Below are 19,984 nucleotides of genomic sequence, written 5' to 3' on the forward strand. Positions count from 1 at the left end.
CACCCTCTTCTCTTTCAGGTCTTAAATCAAGGGCAAGACAATGGCATTAGGATTAAGGGGGACTAGTTGGCAATTATCTTGGGTGGGTGGTGTGTTGAAAGGGTATCAGAATTATAATCAGAAGATCTAGAGCCATATCTTTGTTTTCACCTTTCATGAGCTTCAGTTTTCTTTGCTGCAGGTTAGGGATATCAATCCTACCCCTCAGGCCTATCAAGAGAATGACATATATAAAGGTGTGTTGTAAACTATTGTGTTATAGACAAGTTAATTATTAGGAAAGTGAACTGGAGAATGGTGGTTTTGCCTGGTTATAGGTTACTGTTCTTCTCCATAACCTGTTCTCCCCATAACTGCTTGGCCCTTTTAACTAGGAGGTGGTTGCAGTGGGGTAGCTAATCAAGGAAGTGTTACATTGCAAGATATAAAGATTCAAACTCTTTGGATATGTAGAGTGGGTAGTGATTACAACTATAAACTGGAATGCAGGGCTATAAGAGTGACAGGCCAAGTATGTATGGATTCCTGTGAGAGTTTGAGACTGAATACAAATCTGTAGGTCACCAAGAATTTAGGATTGCACCTGGGACCTGGCTTGCTACATTCTCCCAGCACCAACACCCATCTTAATTAGCCACCTCCCAAAGGAGGCCCTAGGATGCTTGATGTTTATTAAGGTCTCTGCATCTACCTGGTTGGAGAATCTTAGCAGAGATTGGCTGGCAGAGCTGATGGACCAACGCTAGAGGGGGTGGGAGGTGCAGAAGGTAGTGCTGTCCCAGGCTGTGGGTTTGAAACTCACCAGTCAGGAAGTGAGGCCGACAGACGGAAGGGCGGGCAGGGGCGGGGAGTTCTGGGGCACAGAAGAAGGGGCCTTCTGGGGTTTGGGGGCTGTGGGGCCATGGGCTTCAGGGCCAGAGGTTGCTGTTAGCCTGGCAAGACAGGTCTGGGTAACATGCATGCCCAAAGGCAGTTGGCTGTAGCTGCAGTGAGAGCAGAAGTCAAACGACATGAGGTAGCCAAGCAGGCTCTAAGCCGCCTCAGGAAACTGGCAGAGAGGGTGGGTGACTCGGAACTTCGGGACAGCATCCAGGCCTCACTGAACAGCATACAAGGTAAGAGAAGGGTTAGCTCCCAACCTGGGTGTATCGGGGACCAGCAGGGGCATAGAAGAGTTTGCTGGGTCATACTCATTTCCCAATCAGCACTTCCTAGTAGTCCCCAAGATGGAGCTGGGATTTGGGGGAAGAATAAATTTTGAAAAGATAGGAAAAGACATGGGAAGTGTCAGTCTTCCTCTTTCCCCAATCCGATCCTTCTCCCAGGGGATCAAAATACAGGTCACTGCTGAGTTGACCTTCTTGGAAATGGAGAAGTGAGTGAGAATGGGGAAAATAGGCTGTGACAGACCCATGGTAGACTTGGACCCTGCCTGGGGAGTCCAGGGCAGGAAACAGTCTGGGGCAGGAGGTTCTGAGACTGGATAATGTGTTCATTCCCAGGACCCATGAGGGATCAGTGACCTCTTGTTCTCCAGCTGTAGTGAGAAACACACACACAAATACGTACACACATTAAGATCACCACATAGAGAATCTCAGGTTCCCAGGCACACACTAACATTCACACAGCGTGCTCTGTACAGCTGAAGTGCAGAGAAGTCCCCAGGACTCTTCTCTGTTCTCTCTCTTCCCCATGCTCGTGTTCCTGTCTTCCCCCCACACACCTTCCGCTCTACCTCCTTAGTGCCATTAGGGCAAGTGATGACAGTACAGGAAGGAAGTGCTGCCATGGCAACACCATCCGCCACATCCTCCTGCCCACCCCTGCTTCAATTCTGTGGTGGGGCCCTGGCTGGAACCGCTCATCCATCCACAAGGCACCACCACCAAGGAACTGATGGAACTGGAGGTCTCTCTAGACTGTTCTCATCTCATTACCTCTGAGGTGCAAAGAGCTAACAAAAGCGGTCTCCTTTGCTCATGAAAAGTGTCTGGGAGAAGCACATCCTCCATTGTATCTTGGTCTCTTCCAGCCTCTCCATTCTTAGCTGCCTACTTCCCAGTGCAGATGGGGGCAGTCAAGAAGACCTGCTGCCAGATCTCTCTGATGGTAAAGGCCACCAGAGCATAACTTTTGTAAAGGCCAGTTTTGTTCCAGTTCCTAAGGGAATAGTCTGATGATACTCTTCCCATTGCCGAGTCTAGTGCCTCCTGTCCCCCACCCTTCGCCAAGAATTACAGCTGACACCTTCCCTACAGCATTAATTGTTAAAGAAGCAGACCTAGGGGGAGTGGCCTCATGAGGCCTCCTAGGGAGGAACTCCAAGCCCCACCCCTGTAGAAAAAAAAAGGGTGGGGAAAGGAAAATGTTTCGGCCAGGTAGAGGAGCTCTTTTTAGCTCTGGAGAAGGAGGGAGTGAGAGGGGTAGAGGCTGAAATATCTGAGAAGGCTCCTCTCTTCATAGGTGATTTGTACCACTCTTGCCGCAAGAGTCAGGATTCTGTTCCTTTTGATTATAAAGAAAAACTGAGGCTATCGATGGAAGGATAAAAAAGCCAGAATCAACAAATTTCCTTCACTCTCTTTCAGAAAAGACTACTGAAGGGTCTCCTATCCTGGGGATGGTGTCATCCTGGAGCTGCGGGAGCGGGATGGGGCAAAGGGCGGGCAGAGAGGCTACTGACCTCTGGACAGGCCCGAGGAAGGATTGGGTACAAGGGGTAGAGGAAAACAAAGGGCACCCAGCATTCTGGTACCGCCGCCCACCCTCAACCCCTACCAGGCCGTGCAAGCCGCGGCTCCTGCCTCCAAGAGCCACCCACGACAGCACTATTATAGTCTCGGCTGCGTCAGGAGGATGGAACGCCAAATTAGGGAAACGCAGAGACTACCTGAGTCCAGCGATGGGGTCTCCAAGGCTGCAGGGAGGCCTCGCCCAACTCCCCCCACCTCTGCCGGGTCTGGACCTCTGTTCCCCATAGGCCTAACCCCTTTATCCTGCCGGACTTGAAGACAGTGAGCCTTGGACTCCAGGGTCCCTAGAGTAAAGAGGTGGGAGATACAGAGCAGAGGTTTTCCGTTCTTTTTATCTCCTCTTTAACCTTCTGAAAGAGCATCACCCCAAAAACCTCAGGAGATTTAATGGGAACCCGAAAGAAGCCTGCTCTCACTTCTCAACTGCGGGGCTCCTTATATTCGGGGGCGCTAAATAACCTATATGTGGGTAACCAGATATGAGAGTGGTGCCTCTATGAACCCCAAATCTCATGACGGACCCCCCCCACACACACACACACATACACACCATACACACCAATCCCTCCTCTCCGCTTATCCCCGCTGTTTCTGAGGCACTCTAGGAGCTACGGTTGCTATGGAGACCGGATGCATTTTGGTATGGGGGGGGGGTGTGAAATCTGTAGACATATTCCTTCTCCTTCCATCTCAAGCTAGAGCCTTTGATTCACTTTTTGGCCTGTGCTCCTCTGAGCCCCCAGATCTCTCCCTGCATGAGGCACCCTCCCCTCCTTCCTATCCTGCTAAGTTCCATATTTGTCCCTGTCCCCAGGGAACACTTTTCAAGTTCACTTTGGGACAGTTAGTTTCAAAACGTGGCCTCATCGCAGTATTGCGTGAGGGGTGGGAGGTGGAGGTGGGCGAGGGGGCTGGGTTATGGGGAAAGGAACACAAGTAAGTACCTGGGGGAGACAAGGGGTCCTCGGAAAGGGATTTCAGGGTTCTCCACTTTCCCACATCACCTTCTTCAGAATTTCTCCGTTTTCGCGGTGGGCTGTTCACTCATAGACTGATTTCTACCCTAGTCCTTAAACGCCACACCCAACAGTCGCGCTCCCTTACCGTGCTGTACTACGGGAGGGGGCTAGATTGTTGGAGTAGGTGAGTCCAAGTTCCAAGAAATCCAGACCAGGGTTTGGGAGGGAAATCCAGTCCTGGATTTTGCTCCGCCTTCGCAGACAGCGGTGCTGGTAGAGAAGGTGGGGGAGAGATGGGGGGGTGGGGGCCACCACCTCCTCAATGTGAGGGGAGCGCCCGGACACTGCGCGCATCCGGACGGAGCCAAGCCCCGGCGAGCCCCCCAGACCCTTCGCCCGTACCTTACGCCCCTCCCCTCCCAGACCAGTGGATTCCCACCCCTCCGGCTTCCCTCCTTCCTCCCCCGCCGGCGTCTGTATCTCCATCCCCAGCATCCTCCCCGCGCCCCTGCGAATCCCCCTCGCGACCAGCCCCATTAGCTTCCCACCCTCCTAAAGACCCCCTCTCCGACCCCCTCCTCGGCCCAATCCCTTGAGTCCCCATCCCCCGCCTTTGCCTCCCCCGCACCGGCTCCTCTTCTCCCCTAGCCTCAGGTCCCCCTTTTCTGCCCCCTTTCCCTACCTCTCCCTTATTTGCCCCCACTACTGTCTTCCCCGCCCATCTCAGCGCCCCCACCCAGGCCAAGGTGCACGGTCCGGCGCGCCTCCCTGGAGCAGCACTAAGGTCCCGGGGCTCCAACGGGGTGGGGGCACAGGGCGGGGAGCATGGGGAGGGGGCGCCCCGTGTGATGGGAGGGGGGCGCAAGCGGAGGAGGCGGAGGCGGCGGCGACAGCGGAGCCGGGCCGGGGGCTCAGCGGGGTCCGGGGGCTGGGGGCAGCGAGCAGGGCGGCCCCATGGCCGGGCCCCCCTGAGGCAATCCAGGGGAGTCCCCTCCCCTCCCCAGCTCGGGGGTCTCGGGGCCTCATGAGCCGGGGCGCGGGCGCGCTTCAGCGCCGGACAACGACCTACCTCATCTCGCTGACCCTGGTCAAGCTCGAGTCGGTACCTCCGCCGCCGCCTTCTCCGTCTGCGGCCGCAGTAGGCGCCCCTGGGACCAGAGGTGCGGAGACCGGGGATCCTGGAAGCCCTCGAGGCACGGAGGAGCCGGGCAAGAAGCGGCACGAGCGTCTCTTCCACCGGCAGGATGCGCTGTGGATCAGCACGAGCAGCGCGGGCGCTGGGGGCGCCGAGGGCGCCGAGACCCCCGCTCTGTCCCCGGCTCCCACCAGTCCGGCCCGCCCCGTCTCCCCCGCTCCGGGCCGCCGCCTCTCCCTCTGGGCTGCACCTCCGGGGCCTCCGCTTTCAGGGGGGCTGAGCCCCGACCCCAAGCCCGGGGCCGCCCCCATCTCCTCCCGGCGCCCCCTGCTCAGCAGCCCGAGCTGGGGGGGCCCAGAACCTGAAGGCCGGGCGGGAGGCGGCGTCCCCGGCTCGTCCTCCCCGCACCCGGGCACTGGCAGCCGGAGGCTTAAGGTGGCGCCTCCTCCGCCAGCTCCCAAGCCTTGCAAGACCGTGACCACGAGTGGCGCCAAAGCCGGCACAGGCAAGGGTGCAGGTAGCCGCCTGTCATGGCCCGAAAGCGAGGGCAAGCCCAGGGTCAAGGGGTCAAAGAGCAGCGCCGGGACAGGAGCTTCTGCCGCTGCCACCACGGGGGCAGGGGGAACAGCAGCCACGACCTCTGGTGGGGTCGGGGTTGGGCCCGGAGCCCGAGGGAAGCTGTCCCCTCGGAAAGGCAAGAGTAAGACCTTGGACAATAGTGACTTGCACCCAGGACCACCTACCGGCTCTCCTCCTCCACTAACCATCCCAGCAACCCCGGCTCCAGCCACTGCTGTCACCGCCGGCTCTGCGCAGCCAACTGGGCCTACACCTCCAACCACTCTGGAGCCTCCAGCTCCGGGGCTGAAACGGGGCCGGGAGGGGGGCCGAGCATCCACTCGGGATCGCAAGATGCTCAAGTTTATCAGCGGTATCTTCACCAAGAGCACAGGGGGGCCTCCTGGTTCCGGACCCTCTCCTGGACCCCCAGGCCTGTCTTCTGGTAGCGGGTCCAGGGAGCTGCTGGGCACAGAGCTCCGCACCTCCCCTAGTGAGTAGGACCAGAGTCTGAGAACAGGGAAGGGAGGGCACCTGGAATGCTCAGCTTGGGTTGGGGGAGCCATGTGCAGGACTGAAGTAGGGAAGCTTCTCTCTTGGGTGGGCAGAGGAACCAGGCTGACTTCTCAACCAAGGACTGGGGTAAAGAATAAGAAGTCCTGATGGGCGTGAGTAGCTACATTGTGCGACATGAGAAATGAGCTGATTTCAGGGGGATTCAGAAAGCCTCAGAGCTTTCTGGGAAAATAATGCCCTTGGTTAGAGTGACTAGAAAATTGCTTTAGAGGAAGCTCCAGACCCCACTTCCAGCCTCAGCTGGAATCTGGGGACACGAAAGCAGGACTTTGCCTTGCCCAGAGGGACATTGAAGGGGAAGGGGATTAGGAAGCCTCAGTTTCTCATGAGCATTTGGGGCAGGTGGCATGAGAGTGACCTTGCAGGCAGCTCCTCGCCAGGGACAGGTCTTCCCTTGGGCTGAGAGCAGGTTAGTGAGGCAGCAAGCAGGGACTCTGTTTCTTTCCATGCAGTAAAGCTGTATTGGGCAGTAAGGGAGTGAGTGCGTGGGGACTGGATCGTGCTGAATACTTGAATGTGAAGTGAGAGGGGGAGGATAGGAAGCCTCAGTTCCCCACTGTCCATCCAGGCCCCAGAGCCTAATTGAAATCCCCAGGGGGCTGACCAGGAGTGACTCAAGGGGATGGAACTGTTGCAAAGGCAATTCTTACCCCCTGGAGACTGGGGGGGGGGGTGCAGTGGATGTCTTTATTTCTTATATTATTATTATTATTTTTTTTTTTTACTGGAAGAGAGGCGAGGGACTCATGGTTTAGCTCACACTCCGAGAGGGGAGGCAGGTCGGGAGCGGGGGCGGCCCCGGGGTTTGGCTCTGGAGCGGGTGGGAGCAGATGGCTCCGGATCCGAGAGTTCCCGCCGCAGCTGCGGCACCCCGGGAACGTCCGGCCAGTGTCAGGCGCGGGGGCTGGACCCGGCGGGCGGAAGGAGCATCCATCCTCCTCCCACTCCTCAGGGCCTGTGGCTTCTTTCCGCCAGGGAGTGGAGCCCTTCCCCATAGTTCTTTTGGAGGAAGCTTGTGGGAAGGGTTATGGGAGAAGGAACCATAGGAAATCCAAGCATCATTCCTTGGGCTGTGAGGAGGGGTCAGGGACTTCACGCCATTGACCTTGAAAAAGGGAAGGCATATCCCTCACCTTAGTTTCTCTCCTGTGAAATGGAGATTGAGGAAGTCCCAGCCCCTTCTCCCTGGGTTGGCCCGGGTAATCAGACAGTCCTTTGGAAGGAGAACCTCTTATATTCTTCTTCCAGAAGGAAGAACCCACCACAGTCGGAGCCCTGGTCTCCAGGTCTGGGGCAGGGACTTACGTTTGGGGATGTGTTTTAAGGGAGATGCCAACTGAAGTATTTTCGTCTTACTGACTCCGTTGCTAAGCAACCACTGAGCGGCAGCAACAGCTGTGCAGAGAGCTGGCTAGGATGGGAGGACTAGGGACCACTCTCAAACCTAGCCTTTTCACAACATCTCCCCAGCCCAGGCAGGGTCCTGAGGGTTAAGGAAAGCTGCAAAAGGAGGATGGGTAGCTGAGGGTTGGGAGTCCTCCTGAGCCTAGAGCATCCCCTCTTACAGCTCCTTTCCTATTACAGAGGCTGTGGTCAATAGCCAGGAATGGACTTTGAGCCGCTCCATTCCTGAACTGCGCCTGGTAGGTAACCTAGTCCCCTTGTCTGCAGGAAGGCTGGCCTGCCTATTGCACTCAACTCTCTTCCCTTCACTTCTTCCTTTTCCTCTCAGTGAGAATTGGGAATATTTTTTTAGTTCTCCTGAGATTCTACCTTCATAGCACCTTCCTGAGGCTTGCTACATCCTCACAACATTTTCTTCTTAAGTCTCCTTTTCCTTTTTTATCCATGGTTGTCTTCTAGGCTTCTCCTCATTTTTGGCATCTCTCCTATAGCCTTCGTGTTCTGTTGCCCAGAACTGCGTAAAACTTTCAACCAGTGCCTAAGGCTGTGACATGTCCCCCCACCCCCATACACACATACAGTAGGTTTTCTAAACAGCACCCCCCCACACACACACACACACACAGTACTGAGTTGCTGACATCTCCAGTTCATGGATCACTTTGAGGTTGGGAATATTTCTTGCCACATTCCTGGCCTGATCCTCCCAAATGCTCTCTCTCTCTTTTAAAAAAATTTTATGTTTTTTGTTTGTTTGTTTGTTTTTTTAAGAGAGAGCGGAAGGGAGAGAGAGATAGAAACATCAATGTGAGAGAAAAACATCAATAGGCTGCCTCCTGCACAACCCCCTACTGGGGATCAAGCCGGCAACCTGGGCATGTGCCCTGACTGGGAATCGAACCTGGACCTCTCAGTCCAGAGACAACACTCAATCCACTGAGCCACACTGGCCAGGCCCAAATGTTCTCTTGACCCTCATCCAGGCCCTATAGCACCCTCCTTGGATGATTTAACATTGCCAGTATCTTTAAGTTCTCCAGAATCAAGCATCCTGCCTCCTCTTAATTTCCACAATCTCTGCCTTACAACCTTGCCCGCAGGGTGTACTGGGCGACGCCAGGAGTGGGAAGTCATCGCTCATCCATCGATTCCTGACCGGTTCATACCAGGTGCTGGAGAAGACAGAGAGTGAGTTCTCAGGAGCCATAGTAAACTAAGGATTGGGGTCAGGGATCCAGGATCAATAACTAGACATTGTGATCAATGACTAGGTGGGTATGGAGACCAGAAGGAAGGATGAGGCCATGATGGATGAAAGTAGAGGAATCATGGGGTGGCCTGGTGACCTGAAACCTCTGACCTACCACTTCCAACCCTTCTGCACAGGTGAGCAGCACAAGAAAGAGATGTTGGTGGATGGACAGACTCATCTAGTGTTGATCCGAGAGGAAGCTGGGGCACCTGATGCCAAGGTGAGGTGTGGGGTAGGCAGGGTCAGCTGGCTGGGGTCAGCACTGGCCAAGGGAGTGGGCTCTGGTTTCCCAGGTCTAATTGGGAATAGCATCCAAACAAGTGGACTTGTTTGACCCTCTATTTGCTTCCTCACCCCCCGCAAGTTCTCAGGCTGGGCAGATGCTGTGATCTTGGTCTTCAGCCTGGAGGATGAAAACAGTTTCCAGGCCGTGAGCCGGCTCCACGGGCAGCTGAGCTCCCTTCGGGGGGAGGGACGAGGAGGCCTGGCGCTGGCACTGGTGGGGACACAAGGTAAGGAGGGCCTGGGAAGGCATTACTGATGGCTACTGGGGTATTGCCCAACATATGAGAGAATTTGGTAAGGTGTGAAAATTCTGGTTACCTTTGGAAGGAATCTGTTCTCTAGATAAGGGAGCCATTAAACCAACACAACTCCCCAAGACCTGAGCAGAGAAAAGGAGACTCCAGGAAGGAAGGGACAGCTCTAGTAGCAGTCTCCATTCTCTGAGATGTCACCTACCTTGTGTTCTTACACTGCCATCTCCCAATGCCACCACCATGGGAAACCAAATCTCAGGCCCTAGTGTGGATAGAAAGCCTTTTCCATCTCTCCCTTGCTACAGCGAAGTCAAGCTAATACTTTTCAAAGGAACTTATGTAAAACAAAGAGCCCGTGTGGCTCAGTAGATTGAGCGTCCTCCCATGGACTGAGAGGTCCTGGTTCCATTCCAGGTCAAGGCACATGCCCGGGTTTCGGGCTTGATCTCCACTCGGGGACATGCAGGAGGCAGCCAATTGATGTTTCTGTCTGTCTCTCTCTCTCTCTCTAAAAAAAATCAATAGCTCTGACCGGTTTGGCTCAGCGGTTAGAGCGTCAGCCTGTGGTCCAGAGAGACCCGGGTTCGGTTCCCGCTAAGGGCACGTACCTCAGTTGCAGTTTGTCCCCAGCCCTGGTTGGGTTGTGTGGGTGGCAGCCACTCGATGTGTCCCTTCCACGTCGATGTTTCTCTCTCTCTCTCTCACTCTCATTCTATCTGAACAAAAAAGAAAAAATGTCCTCGGGGGAGGATAAAAAAAAAAAAGAAGTGATTCAGAGGTGCTCGGACTCTTCTCCACCAGGGCCAGGAAAAGCTTCTTCTACTGCCCGCCTGTGTGGAGCTGGCAGGACTTTCTGTCTGGATGCCTGTCCAGCAGGTCCCTGCTTCCACCTGTCGCTTGCCTCCAGGTTCCCCACGGTAGAGCGAGCAGTCCACCTGTTACCCATGGATATTCAACCTTTTCCTAGTTCACATGCCAGGTGTTCTTCCTCTCAGTTCAGGGTTCATTGGATTTGCATGACAGGGTGATTGTCCCTTGTGAGTCTCAGCCATTTTAGACCTTGTCGGGAAGCTCCACTCAATTTGAGTATTTTTGAAGACATACACAGAGTGCACCCAGCCTACTCTTTTTTTTTTAATCCTCACCCGAGGACATTTTTCAATATTTTGTTCAGATAGAGTGAGAGGGGGAGAGAGAGAGAGAGAAACATCGACGTGAAAGAGACACATTGAGTGGTTGCCACCCTCACGACCCAACCAGGGCCGGGGACAAACCGCAACCGAAGCACGTGCCCTTAGCGGGAACGGAACCTGGGTCTCTCCGGACCGCAGGCCAACACTGTAACCACGGAGCCAAATCGGCCAGAGCCCAGCCTACTCTTAATGCAGCTGAACATGTGAGCTGGGCCCAGCACTCAAAAAAGGCTTATGTAAGCCCAGCTGGTGTGGCTCAGTGGTTGAGCATCAACCCATGCACCAAGAGGTCGCTGGTTCGATTCCTGGTCATGCACATTCCCAGGTAGTGGGCCCAAAAAAGGCTTATGTACTCCATTTCACCTGGACACAGGAGACACTGTGCCTAGTGGGTCTAGCCTGAGATTGGAGAGAAAGGAAAGCAGGAAAGATGGGGAAGGGGCCCTGATCCTGTATCTTTCCTGTCCCCTCAGACAGGATCAGTGCTTCCTCCCCTCGGGTGGTGGGTGATGCTCGTGCCAGAGCTCTGTGTGCGGATATGAAACGCTGTAGCTACTATGAGACTTGTGCAACCTATGGGCTCAATGTGGACCGAGTCTTCCAGGAGGGTGAGTGTGGTCATCCCAGCACATGTGGGAAACAGGGAGCTAGAAGCCTAAGATGTTCTTAGAGGTTGTGCATCCAGGCCTCTACCTGTGAATGACAGGCCATTAGCCTGTGTGGGAAGGAGGTGGCATCAGGGGGTCACAGAAGTTTTGCTTAATAGCCACAAGGTGGCCCAGCTGGCCAGTGTGGCTCAGTGATTGTGCATCGACCCATACACCAAGAGGTTACCCAGTTTGATTCACCATCTGGGCACATGCCCAGGTTGTGGGCCCAATCCCCAGTGGAGGGCATGCAGGAGGCGGCCAAACGGCCAATCGATGTTCTCTCTCATCGATGTTTCTATCTCTCTCTCCTCACTCTCTTCCTCTCTAAGATCAATAAAGAAAAAAAAATAGCCACAAGGTGTTTCTGAGCTGGAGGAGCTAGCTGGCAGGACCACAGTGACAAGGAAGTTGGGGCCTATCTTATCTCTTGGGGATTTTTCAAAGCTGGTCACTGAAGGGTGTACTTGGGTATCTTCCCTGCTCACACCTCCCTCCTCTACCCCCCTTCAGTGGCCCAGAAGGTGGTGACCTTACGCAAACAGCAACAGCTTCTGGCTGCCTGCAAGTCCCTGCCCAGCTCCCCAAGCCACTCAGCTGCTTCCACTCCTGTCGCTGGGCAGGTGAGTTGGGGTTTCAGGGTCCACAGAAGGGCTGGTAAGATCAGAGGAGTGATTGGTGATCCAAGGACAGGTACAACGTGGCCAAGGAAGTTGGGGGAGGCAGGTGAAAATGGTAGTGATACCATTTGTAGAAAGGGCATTCGACTGGAAAGCTACAAGGTTTCAAACATTGTTTGCAATATCCTTGAGCAGTCACCTAAACCTCTCAAGGTTGTCAGGTAACTATACGGCAAAATCTTGTGAAGTCATCTTTGTAAAATCTAAAGCACTATGACAAGGCTAATGAGGAATTTTGTTATTAATACTAATAAATGGTGATGAGATCAAGGAATTTCTTGGATTCCTTATAACTAGATGTAACTGTAGCTTGGTGGGGTAGGAGCATCTCAGCTGTTTTGACTTCTCCAGGCTAGTAACGGGGGCCACACTAGCGACTACTCTTCTTCCCTCCCATCCTCACCCAATGTTGGTCACCGTGAGCTCCGAGCTGAAGCAGCTGCAGTGGCTGGATTGAGCACCCCAGGTTCCCTGCACCGGGCAGCCAAGCGCAGAACCAGCCTTTTTGCGGTATTGGATATGCTGATGCCTATCTCCTGTCTCCTGTTACCTGACCATCACTTGTCTCTAGACCCCTCTGTCGGGCCCTTATTCATCTGTTTTTCCCTGTCCTTCCAGCATTGTATCCCTCTACCCATTTTCTAACTGATACCAATAACCATTCCAGAATCGTCGGGGCAGTGACTCTGAGAAGCGGAGCTTGGACAGTCGGGGAGAGACAACAGGGAGTGGGCGAGCCATCCCCATTAAACAGGTGGGTGGTCCAGGAGCTGAGGGCAGGCTGGGGTAGCTGGTCTTTACTGGATTTTCACCCACACATCTTTTTCCATACTACAGAGCTTCCTACTAAAGCGAAGTGGCAATTCCTTGAACAAAGAATGGAAGAAGAAATATGTGACTCTGTCCAGTAATGGTTTCCTACTTTACCACCCCAGCATTAACGTGAGTGGCAGAAACTGGCTGGGCCACACTGGCTGGCCTTAGATGGCCTTTCAGTTCCGTGAGTCTGTGCCACAGACAAATGCTAACATCATTTCTGGGAAGCTAGTCCTGTTCTCTTACCTTTAGCAAGCATGTTAAAGGTTAGGTACTTCCCGTGTGCTCATGCCAGGGATGAAAAGGTAACTATGTCTCCCCAGAAATTTTCAATCTAGTAGGAAAGCATGAAGAAAGGACCTCCACCTGGCCTGCCATTCAGGGAATACTTTCTGGAGGAGACAATGCTGGCCAAGTCTGTTTGGCTCATCCCCTAGAAGCTCAGCCCACCCCAGTCCACTCCAGGAGCCCCCTCTTCAGCTCCTCTCTATTCCCAACCACTGGTTGCTTCCCAGGACCCCTACCTTCCCTATACTGTTAACCTCTGTGCCCCTCCAGGACTACATCCATAGCACTCATGGCAAGGAGATGGACTTGCTACGAACAACAGTCAAAGTCCCTGGCAAACGGCCCCCACGGGCCATCTCTGCTTTTGGCCCCTCGGCCAGCATCAATGGGCTGGTCAAGGACATGAGCACTGTCCAGATGGGTGAAGGCACTGGTGAGTGGGGCTCATCACAGAGGCACAGAAGAGGAGCCAGGGCTAAGGGAAAAGGAGGGGTAATAGGGAAGTAGGGGCTGGGACTGGATAAGTGAGAAGGTGGGTACCACTAGGGCTTGGGGCCCAGGGACTGACAGGCTCACTGAGGCTTTATCTTCTTGCCTTTCTAACAGAAGCCACTACTCCCACCCCAAGCTCGAGCCCCAGCCCCAGTTCCCTGCAGCTACCGCCAGACCAGACATCCAAGCACCTGCTGAAGCCAGACCGGAATTTGGCCCGAGCCCTCAGCACTGGTCAGTGAGGACCCATCCTTCATCCACTGTCTTCCAGATCCAAATGGGATGTGGGTGGGAAATGAAAGTGGGGTGGAAGCTTGGAGGTTAGAATCTAATGCATGAGTGGATATATTGAGCATCTACTGGATGCCAGGCACCAAGCTCAACATTATTGTGTTTATCATAATATTTAAGATAAGTGGACTCTAGAGCTGTACTGCCTGAACTTGAATCCTGGCTTGCCACTTGGGCAAGTTACTTGACTTCTCCATGACTCAGTTTCCTCATCTATAAAATGGAGATAATAGTTTTTACCTGAGAGTGTTGCTTTAAGTCTTAAAAACCCTGAGTACATTGTCTAGCACATAGTCAGCATTTAGTGTTTGGAATGTTTGGAAATTTATATGTATTTTTTTAAAATTTACTTAAAATAGCAAATAACATTGTAACAAATAATCCTCATAACAACCTTGTCAGGTCAAGATTATTATCCCCATTTTAGGGATGAAGAAACTGAGGCTCAGAAGATTAAGTGACTTGCTCAAGGTCTCAAGGCCAGTAAGTGGCAGAGCCAGGATCTGAGTACAGGTCTGACTCTAAACCACTCATCTGTCCACCTCCTCAGGAATAATCAAGGGGGACCTCCTGGAGAGGGACAACTGAGAAGGGGGACCCAAAATGCCAAAACTAGTTCAGGGGAGGAGAAAGGCTATGGTGAAATCAGGAAATCTGTGGAGGGGGCAACTGAGGCAGCTGTGTCCCCCTTCCTAAGACTGTACCCCATCTGGAGACCTGAGCCCCCTGAGTCGGGAACCTCCTCCTTCTCCCATGGTGAAGAAGCAGAGGAGAAAAAAATTGACAACACCGTCCAAGACTGAAGGCTCGGCTGGGCAGGCTGAAGGTGAGGCCTTGGTGGGCAGTTGCACTCCCACTCTGGACCCTCACCCCCAACTCCAGATCCCTGGCCTAGTTCCTGCAGGAGGAGGAAAAGTGACTGAGCTGAATGCTTGCCTATCATAACCACTTTGCACATAATTTAGTGAAAAAATGAATGGACACCCCTCAGCCCTTGTCCTTCCTCTGGTTGCCCAGTCAATGCCTTTTACTTCAGCAGTCCCCAACCCCCATGCTCAATGACCTCCCCAAGCCTGTAGCTCCTGCTTACTCTCCTAATGATCCTCTACTTCTTATTCCTGCCCTCAACTCTGCTTACCACTCCAGCTCCTGCAACCAGAAGTTTCCATGACCCCCCAGGGACTCAGCCCCTGTCCCCCATTGACTCCTCATCTCCTGGACTCTGATCACCCAGCCCCTGTTCTCAGTAATTTTCTATGATCACCAAGCTCCCCTGACAGCTCTTGACCACAGTGATCCCCATTCCTGCACCCAGTGAAGCCCCTAGATCCTCAAGACTTCTGAACCCCAGGTCCCCTCATCTCAGGCCTGTGACCCACCTTCTGTACCCTTTACCCCTGTTTATCAGATCCTGACCATCCCTTCCCTCCCAGAGACCTGGCTCCTCATTGATCATAATAACCAGTCCCCACCGCCCCTGCTCTTTGCTGGGTGCTCAGACCCAGGTTCCAGATCTGCCTGCTCTCGTGGCTCTTGGCTTCTGCTCTACTCTGCTCCCGGGCCACTGACTTTAGTTCTGCTTTCTCTCCCCATCTGTCTGTCCTGCTTTGTCTCTGGCACTCTCTTTCACTCTCTCTCTCCATCTCTCCATCTGCCTCTTTTTCTCCTTCTTTCTTGGTCTCTTTCTCTGTTCTGCTCTCTATTCTATCTCTATCTCCTTTGCTTCGGGAAACCAGCCAAGCGCAAAATGTGGAAACTAAAATCCTTTGGTAGTTTAAGAAATATTTATAAAGCAGGTAACAAGCGGGGGAGCTGGGAGGGACGCTCAGCTGGGGTGCAGAGGGGTGGGGGTGCCCCTGCCTTCCCCTGCATGTGCTTGGGCTTCCTGCTCTCCCCCACCCTTTGCTTCCCCATCCCCTCCACCCCACTCCCAGGGGCTTGGGATGTCCATCAGGGAGGAAGATTTGGGGAAGTCAGCCTCTGTTTGAACTTTATCCTCATGACCCCATCCCATCCCCCACTCAGAGGAAAACTTCGAGTTTTTGATCGTGTCCAGCACTGGTCAGACGTGGCACTTTGAGGCAGCCAGTTTTGAGGAGCGGGATGCCTGGGTCCAGGCAATCGAGAGTCAGATCCTAGCCAGTCTGCAATGCTGTGAGAGCAGTAAAGTCAAGGTAGAAATGGGGGTGAGAGGGTTTGGGGGGGAAAGCAGAGGTGAGTGTCTTTGGAGTCCGGAGAAGGGCTCCGAGAGAGAGTCATTAATAACCCCAGCCCTTTCTGCAGCTGCGCACAGACAGCCAAAGCGAAGCCGTGGCCATCCAGGCGATCCGGAATGCCAAGGGGAACTCTATCTGCGTGGACTGCGGGGCTCCCAGTGAGCGCAAGGGGGCAGTGGAGGGGCCTGGGAGGGAGTGCAGTTCGCTTGCGTTGGCGAATTTCGGGGTGCCCATGTTTGCTCTGTCGAGAGCCAACTTCTCACTCCGTCCCCAGACCCCACGTGGGCCAGCTTGAATCTGGGCGCACTCATCTGCATCGAGTGCTCTGGCATTCACCGGAACCTGGGCACACACCTGTCCCGCGTTCGCTCGCTGGACTTGGACGACTGGCCGCGGGAGCTGACCCTGGTGCTGACGGCCATTGGCAACGATATGGCCAACCGCGTGTGGGAGAGCGACACGCGGGGCCGAGCCAAACCCACGCGGGACTCCTCGCGGTATGTGTGAAGAAACAGATTGGTGGGGTGGGAGGCTCCCAAGAGGGTCCCCTGGGTAGACGGCAGAGGTCCTGAGTCGGGGTCCCGGAGTCCCTTCCCATTGATCCCTGATCTTTCAGGGAGGAGCGTGAGTCATGGATTCGCGCCAAGTACGAGCAGCTGCTGTTCCTGGCGCCGCTGGGCACTCCGGAGGAGCCGCTGGGCCGCCAGCTGTGGGCTGCAGTGCAGGCCCAGGACGTGGCCACCGTTCTCCTGCTTCTGGCCCATGCGCGGCACGGGCCGCTCCATACCAGCGTAGAGGACCCTCAGCTTCGTTCCCCACTGCACCTGGCAGCCGAACTCGCCCACGTTGTCATCACGCAGCTGCTGCTGTGGGTACGTGAGTGGGGGTTGGGTAAAGGAGTCTTTAAGAGCTCCATCTCAGAAACAGGCAGGCAGGGGGAGCCTGGTATCCTCAAAGGGACCCTTGGAAGTGGGCCTGGAAATCTTGGGGAGCGGCGTGCAGGGGCCCTCCCAGGGGCCACGCGGTAATGCAGCCGTTCCTCCCACCCCTCCAGTACGGCGCCGACGTGGCCGCCCGCGACGCGCAGGGCCGCACCGCGCTGTTCTACGCCCGCCAGGCTGGAAGCCAGCTGTGCGCCGACATCCTTCTCCAGCACGGCTGCCCCGGAGAGGGCGGCAGCACTGCCACCACCCCCAGCGCGGCCACCACTCCCAGCATTACCGCCACGCCCAGCCCCCGCCGCCGGAGCAGCGCTGCCAGCATGGGCCGCGCCGACGCCCCTGTCGCGCTGGTATAGTTGCCCAGAGGGAGAGACACCCCCACTTTCCCATGGGCGGGGCACGACCGCACCGGGTGGACCGCTGGACAGATGCATCCACTCACCTCTCCAGTCCGCACCCCGCCCCACGGGAGCACTTTCCCCCCACGAGGGCACAGCCCCCACGCCTCCCAGAAGACACAAACTCACCTCCCTCTCCCCAGAGAGGCATGGAGACCCCAGCTCAACACACTCCCTCTCCACTGTTTTCACACTGGAATTGCTCTGGGTCAACCTGTTTGGTGTTTGAGGAAGGGGACGCCCTGCTTACCTGCTCCTGGGCCCACTGGGCCCACTCTTGCCCTCTAAGAGCAGGGGGAATGATCCAGTTCTGCCTGTGCTCTCGACAGTCTCGCACGGTGGGAGCACAAACCCAGGCTGGCTCCTGGGGCGAAGCCACGCCAGAGGGAGGGCTTAACACGTGGGAGGGCTAGTCCCCCCCACCCCGGACTTGGGCCCAATACGGGGACCCCACCCCTTCCATGCTAATCTCACTGCCCAGTGAAGGGGGAAGGGCAGCGAGGGGCAGGACCCCTGCTGCCCATGAGGGGCAGGGGTTCCCCAACCCTTTCTGTGAAAGGGACCATGAGGAGTGGAAATCAAAATGTCCCCCCAAACCCACCCATGGATGGAAGCTAAAGGGCTGGGGGAGCCAAGAGCCTGGGTCCCTCCTCACTACTATCTTAGGAGGGAGAAGGGATGGAACAGGAGTGGGTTAAGGGGACTGGGGAGGGCCTTGTAATTTATTGCTTTGTTCCCCAACAAGGGGGCAGGGGTGGGCAGGGGCTTGGGGAGGGTGTTTCAGGGTAGGGGAAGCCAAGGGTGGGAAGAGGGTGGGATGGGGTGGGGGTGCTCTTGGGTTGTGAGTATCTGTGACCGTGACTGCGTACCTGTGACTGTGCAGCACCCGTGGTGATCTGGGGTAGGGGGCACCCCTACAATGGGACCCCTCACCCACTATTTTCCTATCCAGCCCCTCCCTGTCACTGGAGCTTCTCCAGACCCATCCCTCAACCTCATGATCCCTCCCAGCCAGGGTAAGAGGATGTGAGGTGATTGGGAGGGTTTCCAGGCCCCCTGCCCTATCCCCAGTATGGGGGTGGTGGGGTGGACTTATCTGGCCCAGCCCTGCCTCCCTCAATCAACCCAGCCCTTGGGTCATCTGTGTCAGTGGTTTCCGGTCTTTTTTTTTTTTTTTTTTCCTGGCTAAAATATTTTGCAAAGGACCAGGTAATTGAAAAGGGGAGAGGAGAGGGGATATGGGGGGAATGCCGTCATCTCCTCTGAGACAGGTGGTGTGAATCTTCAACAGCAATTAAAGAGAAAGTGATTTTGTCTAGGGGGTGAGCTGCTGGTCTGTTCTTGAAAAGGCGGGTCAGGGAATGGTCTTGGTCCAAGTGGGGAACTGGAGGTGGGAGAGGGCCACCCCCAGAGGGTGCCTCCTGCTGTGGCTGTTTGCGAGATATCCAAGGTATCCAAGGTTCCTGAGGTGGTAGGTCAGATACTCCATTGTGTACAACAGCTCTGGGTTCATGTAGTAGAAGACAGGCAGGTCAGTGCAATATTGGAGATTCAGGGAACAGAGGTCACTGACTTCCAAGATGACCCCAGTGCTGGGGAATTAGAGTATGGAGTTTAGAGCAGAGGACAGGAAGAGGGGGCTGCTTGAAGAAATGAGAAGATGGTTTTGGTTAAGAGCAGGAACTTTGGAGTCAGATCTGATTTTGAAACTAGTCCTTCCACTTCATAGCCCAATTGCCTTGGGCAGATTACTTGGGTAGTATCTGTTGAGCACCTGGTAAGGGGTCCAGGGCCAGCCAGTGGAAGACTGTCCCAGGCTTGCCTGCTCATCTTGAGTACCTGGTACCAGAAGTAGAAATTATTATAGTAGGGGTCCTTCTCTTGGCCAAGAGGGAAAGGGTGCAAGATCTCCCGGCCACAGAGGTCCTTGATGTCCATGAACTCCATGCCCAGCCAATGCAGACATTTGCCCACTTCCATGTCACCTACAGGACCACTGAGGCCATAGCATCCTGTGGCCAGTGCTGCCTCCAACAGCTGCAACAACTCCTGCTTCAGCATGTAGCCAGTCCTGCTGTTCATTCCTCATGTGCAGCCAAAAGTGTTTGCCTTGGGAGAGGGCTGGGTGGGGTGGTATTGGGCCAGCAGCCAATGCAGGCTGGGCACAGCCACCTACATATTGTCATCCACCTTGATGGACAAGTCAATGGCCTAGCGTCCTCTAGTAGAGTTGGTGCCAGCCCTCCACCCCACGACAAGACATTTAGTTGCAGGTGAGCCACCAATCTAACTAGGTGTGGTTGTAGCATTGGGCCCAGGTCCCATTCACATGGAGACCCTGGTTCTGCAGGATCCTAGTTAGGGTGACCACCCAGCACAGTAGCCTGATGGAGGAAAAGGTGGACTGGGTGCAGTGTAGTGACAGATGCAGATACAGGTGTATGGTTGGGGAAGGCAAAGCAAGAGGAAGAGGGTCAAGTAGCAAAGACTCAACTAGAAGACCTGGCCATTCTCTTTTGCAGCTCAGAGACCCTGGATTCCCCTACTTCATCTCCTTTCCTTCTAGGTGGCAAAAACTTACTTCCTTTCTCAAAAGCTTAACTGTGAGAGTATGGGGAGGAGACAGGAACCCTGGAGAGAATGAATTACACAGGAAACCACAGGCCAGGGGGAATTTCCTTTCATATCCAGCCAATGAAGGGTAGTCAGGGTGACAGCAACCCCACAGCAAATCCCAACACTGAGCAATCCATGGGATTTTTTTTCATGGACTACATCTTTGGCCTGGTTAGAGATGTAAACGGTGGTAGTGGATGGGTGACAAAATACCATACCCTTCAGGC

General features: G+C 54.8%; 1 protein-coding gene across 3 annotated transcripts; it reads left to right on the forward strand.

The window, feature by feature from the left end:
* The first annotated feature begins 867 nt into the window (after positions 1 to 867).
* AGAP2 (ArfGAP with GTPase domain, ankyrin repeat and PH domain 2) lies at positions 868 to 17,874 on the forward strand. Of its 3 annotated transcripts, XM_036251582.1 has the most exons (19): positions 4,708 to 5,901; positions 7,569 to 7,627; positions 8,489 to 8,576; positions 8,775 to 8,860; positions 9,005 to 9,152; positions 10,846 to 10,980; positions 11,533 to 11,642; positions 12,051 to 12,209; positions 12,367 to 12,453; positions 12,537 to 12,641; positions 13,074 to 13,236; positions 13,410 to 13,529; positions 14,284 to 14,412; positions 15,323 to 15,382; positions 15,612 to 15,760; positions 15,870 to 15,960; positions 16,077 to 16,299; positions 16,419 to 16,674; positions 16,857 to 17,874. In XM_036251582.1, the coding sequence occupies exons 1-19, from the start codon at positions 4,740 to 4,742 to the stop codon at positions 17,097 to 17,099; spliced, it is 3,573 nt and encodes a 1,190-aa protein (XP_036107475.1). In that variant the 5' UTR covers positions 4,708 to 4,739; the 3' UTR covers positions 17,100 to 17,874. The 3 variants fall into 3 exon arrangements, with proteins under 3 accessions (XP_036107474.1, XP_036107475.1, XP_036107473.1); XM_036251581.1 differs by lacking the exons at positions 4,708 to 5,901; positions 15,323 to 15,382 and adding an exon at positions 868 to 1,115 and having other exon boundaries at positions 16,857 to 17,334; XM_036251580.1 differs by lacking the exon at positions 15,323 to 15,382.
* The last annotated feature ends 2,110 nt before the right edge of the window (positions 17,875 to 19,984 follow it).

The sequence above is a fragment of the Molossus molossus genome, unplaced genomic scaffold (assembly GCF_014108415.1).
Source record: "Molossus molossus isolate mMolMol1 unplaced genomic scaffold, mMolMol1.p scaffold_m16_p_10, whole genome shotgun sequence".
In the NCBI taxonomy this organism is placed as follows: domain Eukaryota; kingdom Metazoa; phylum Chordata; class Mammalia; order Chiroptera; family Molossidae; genus Molossus; species Molossus molossus.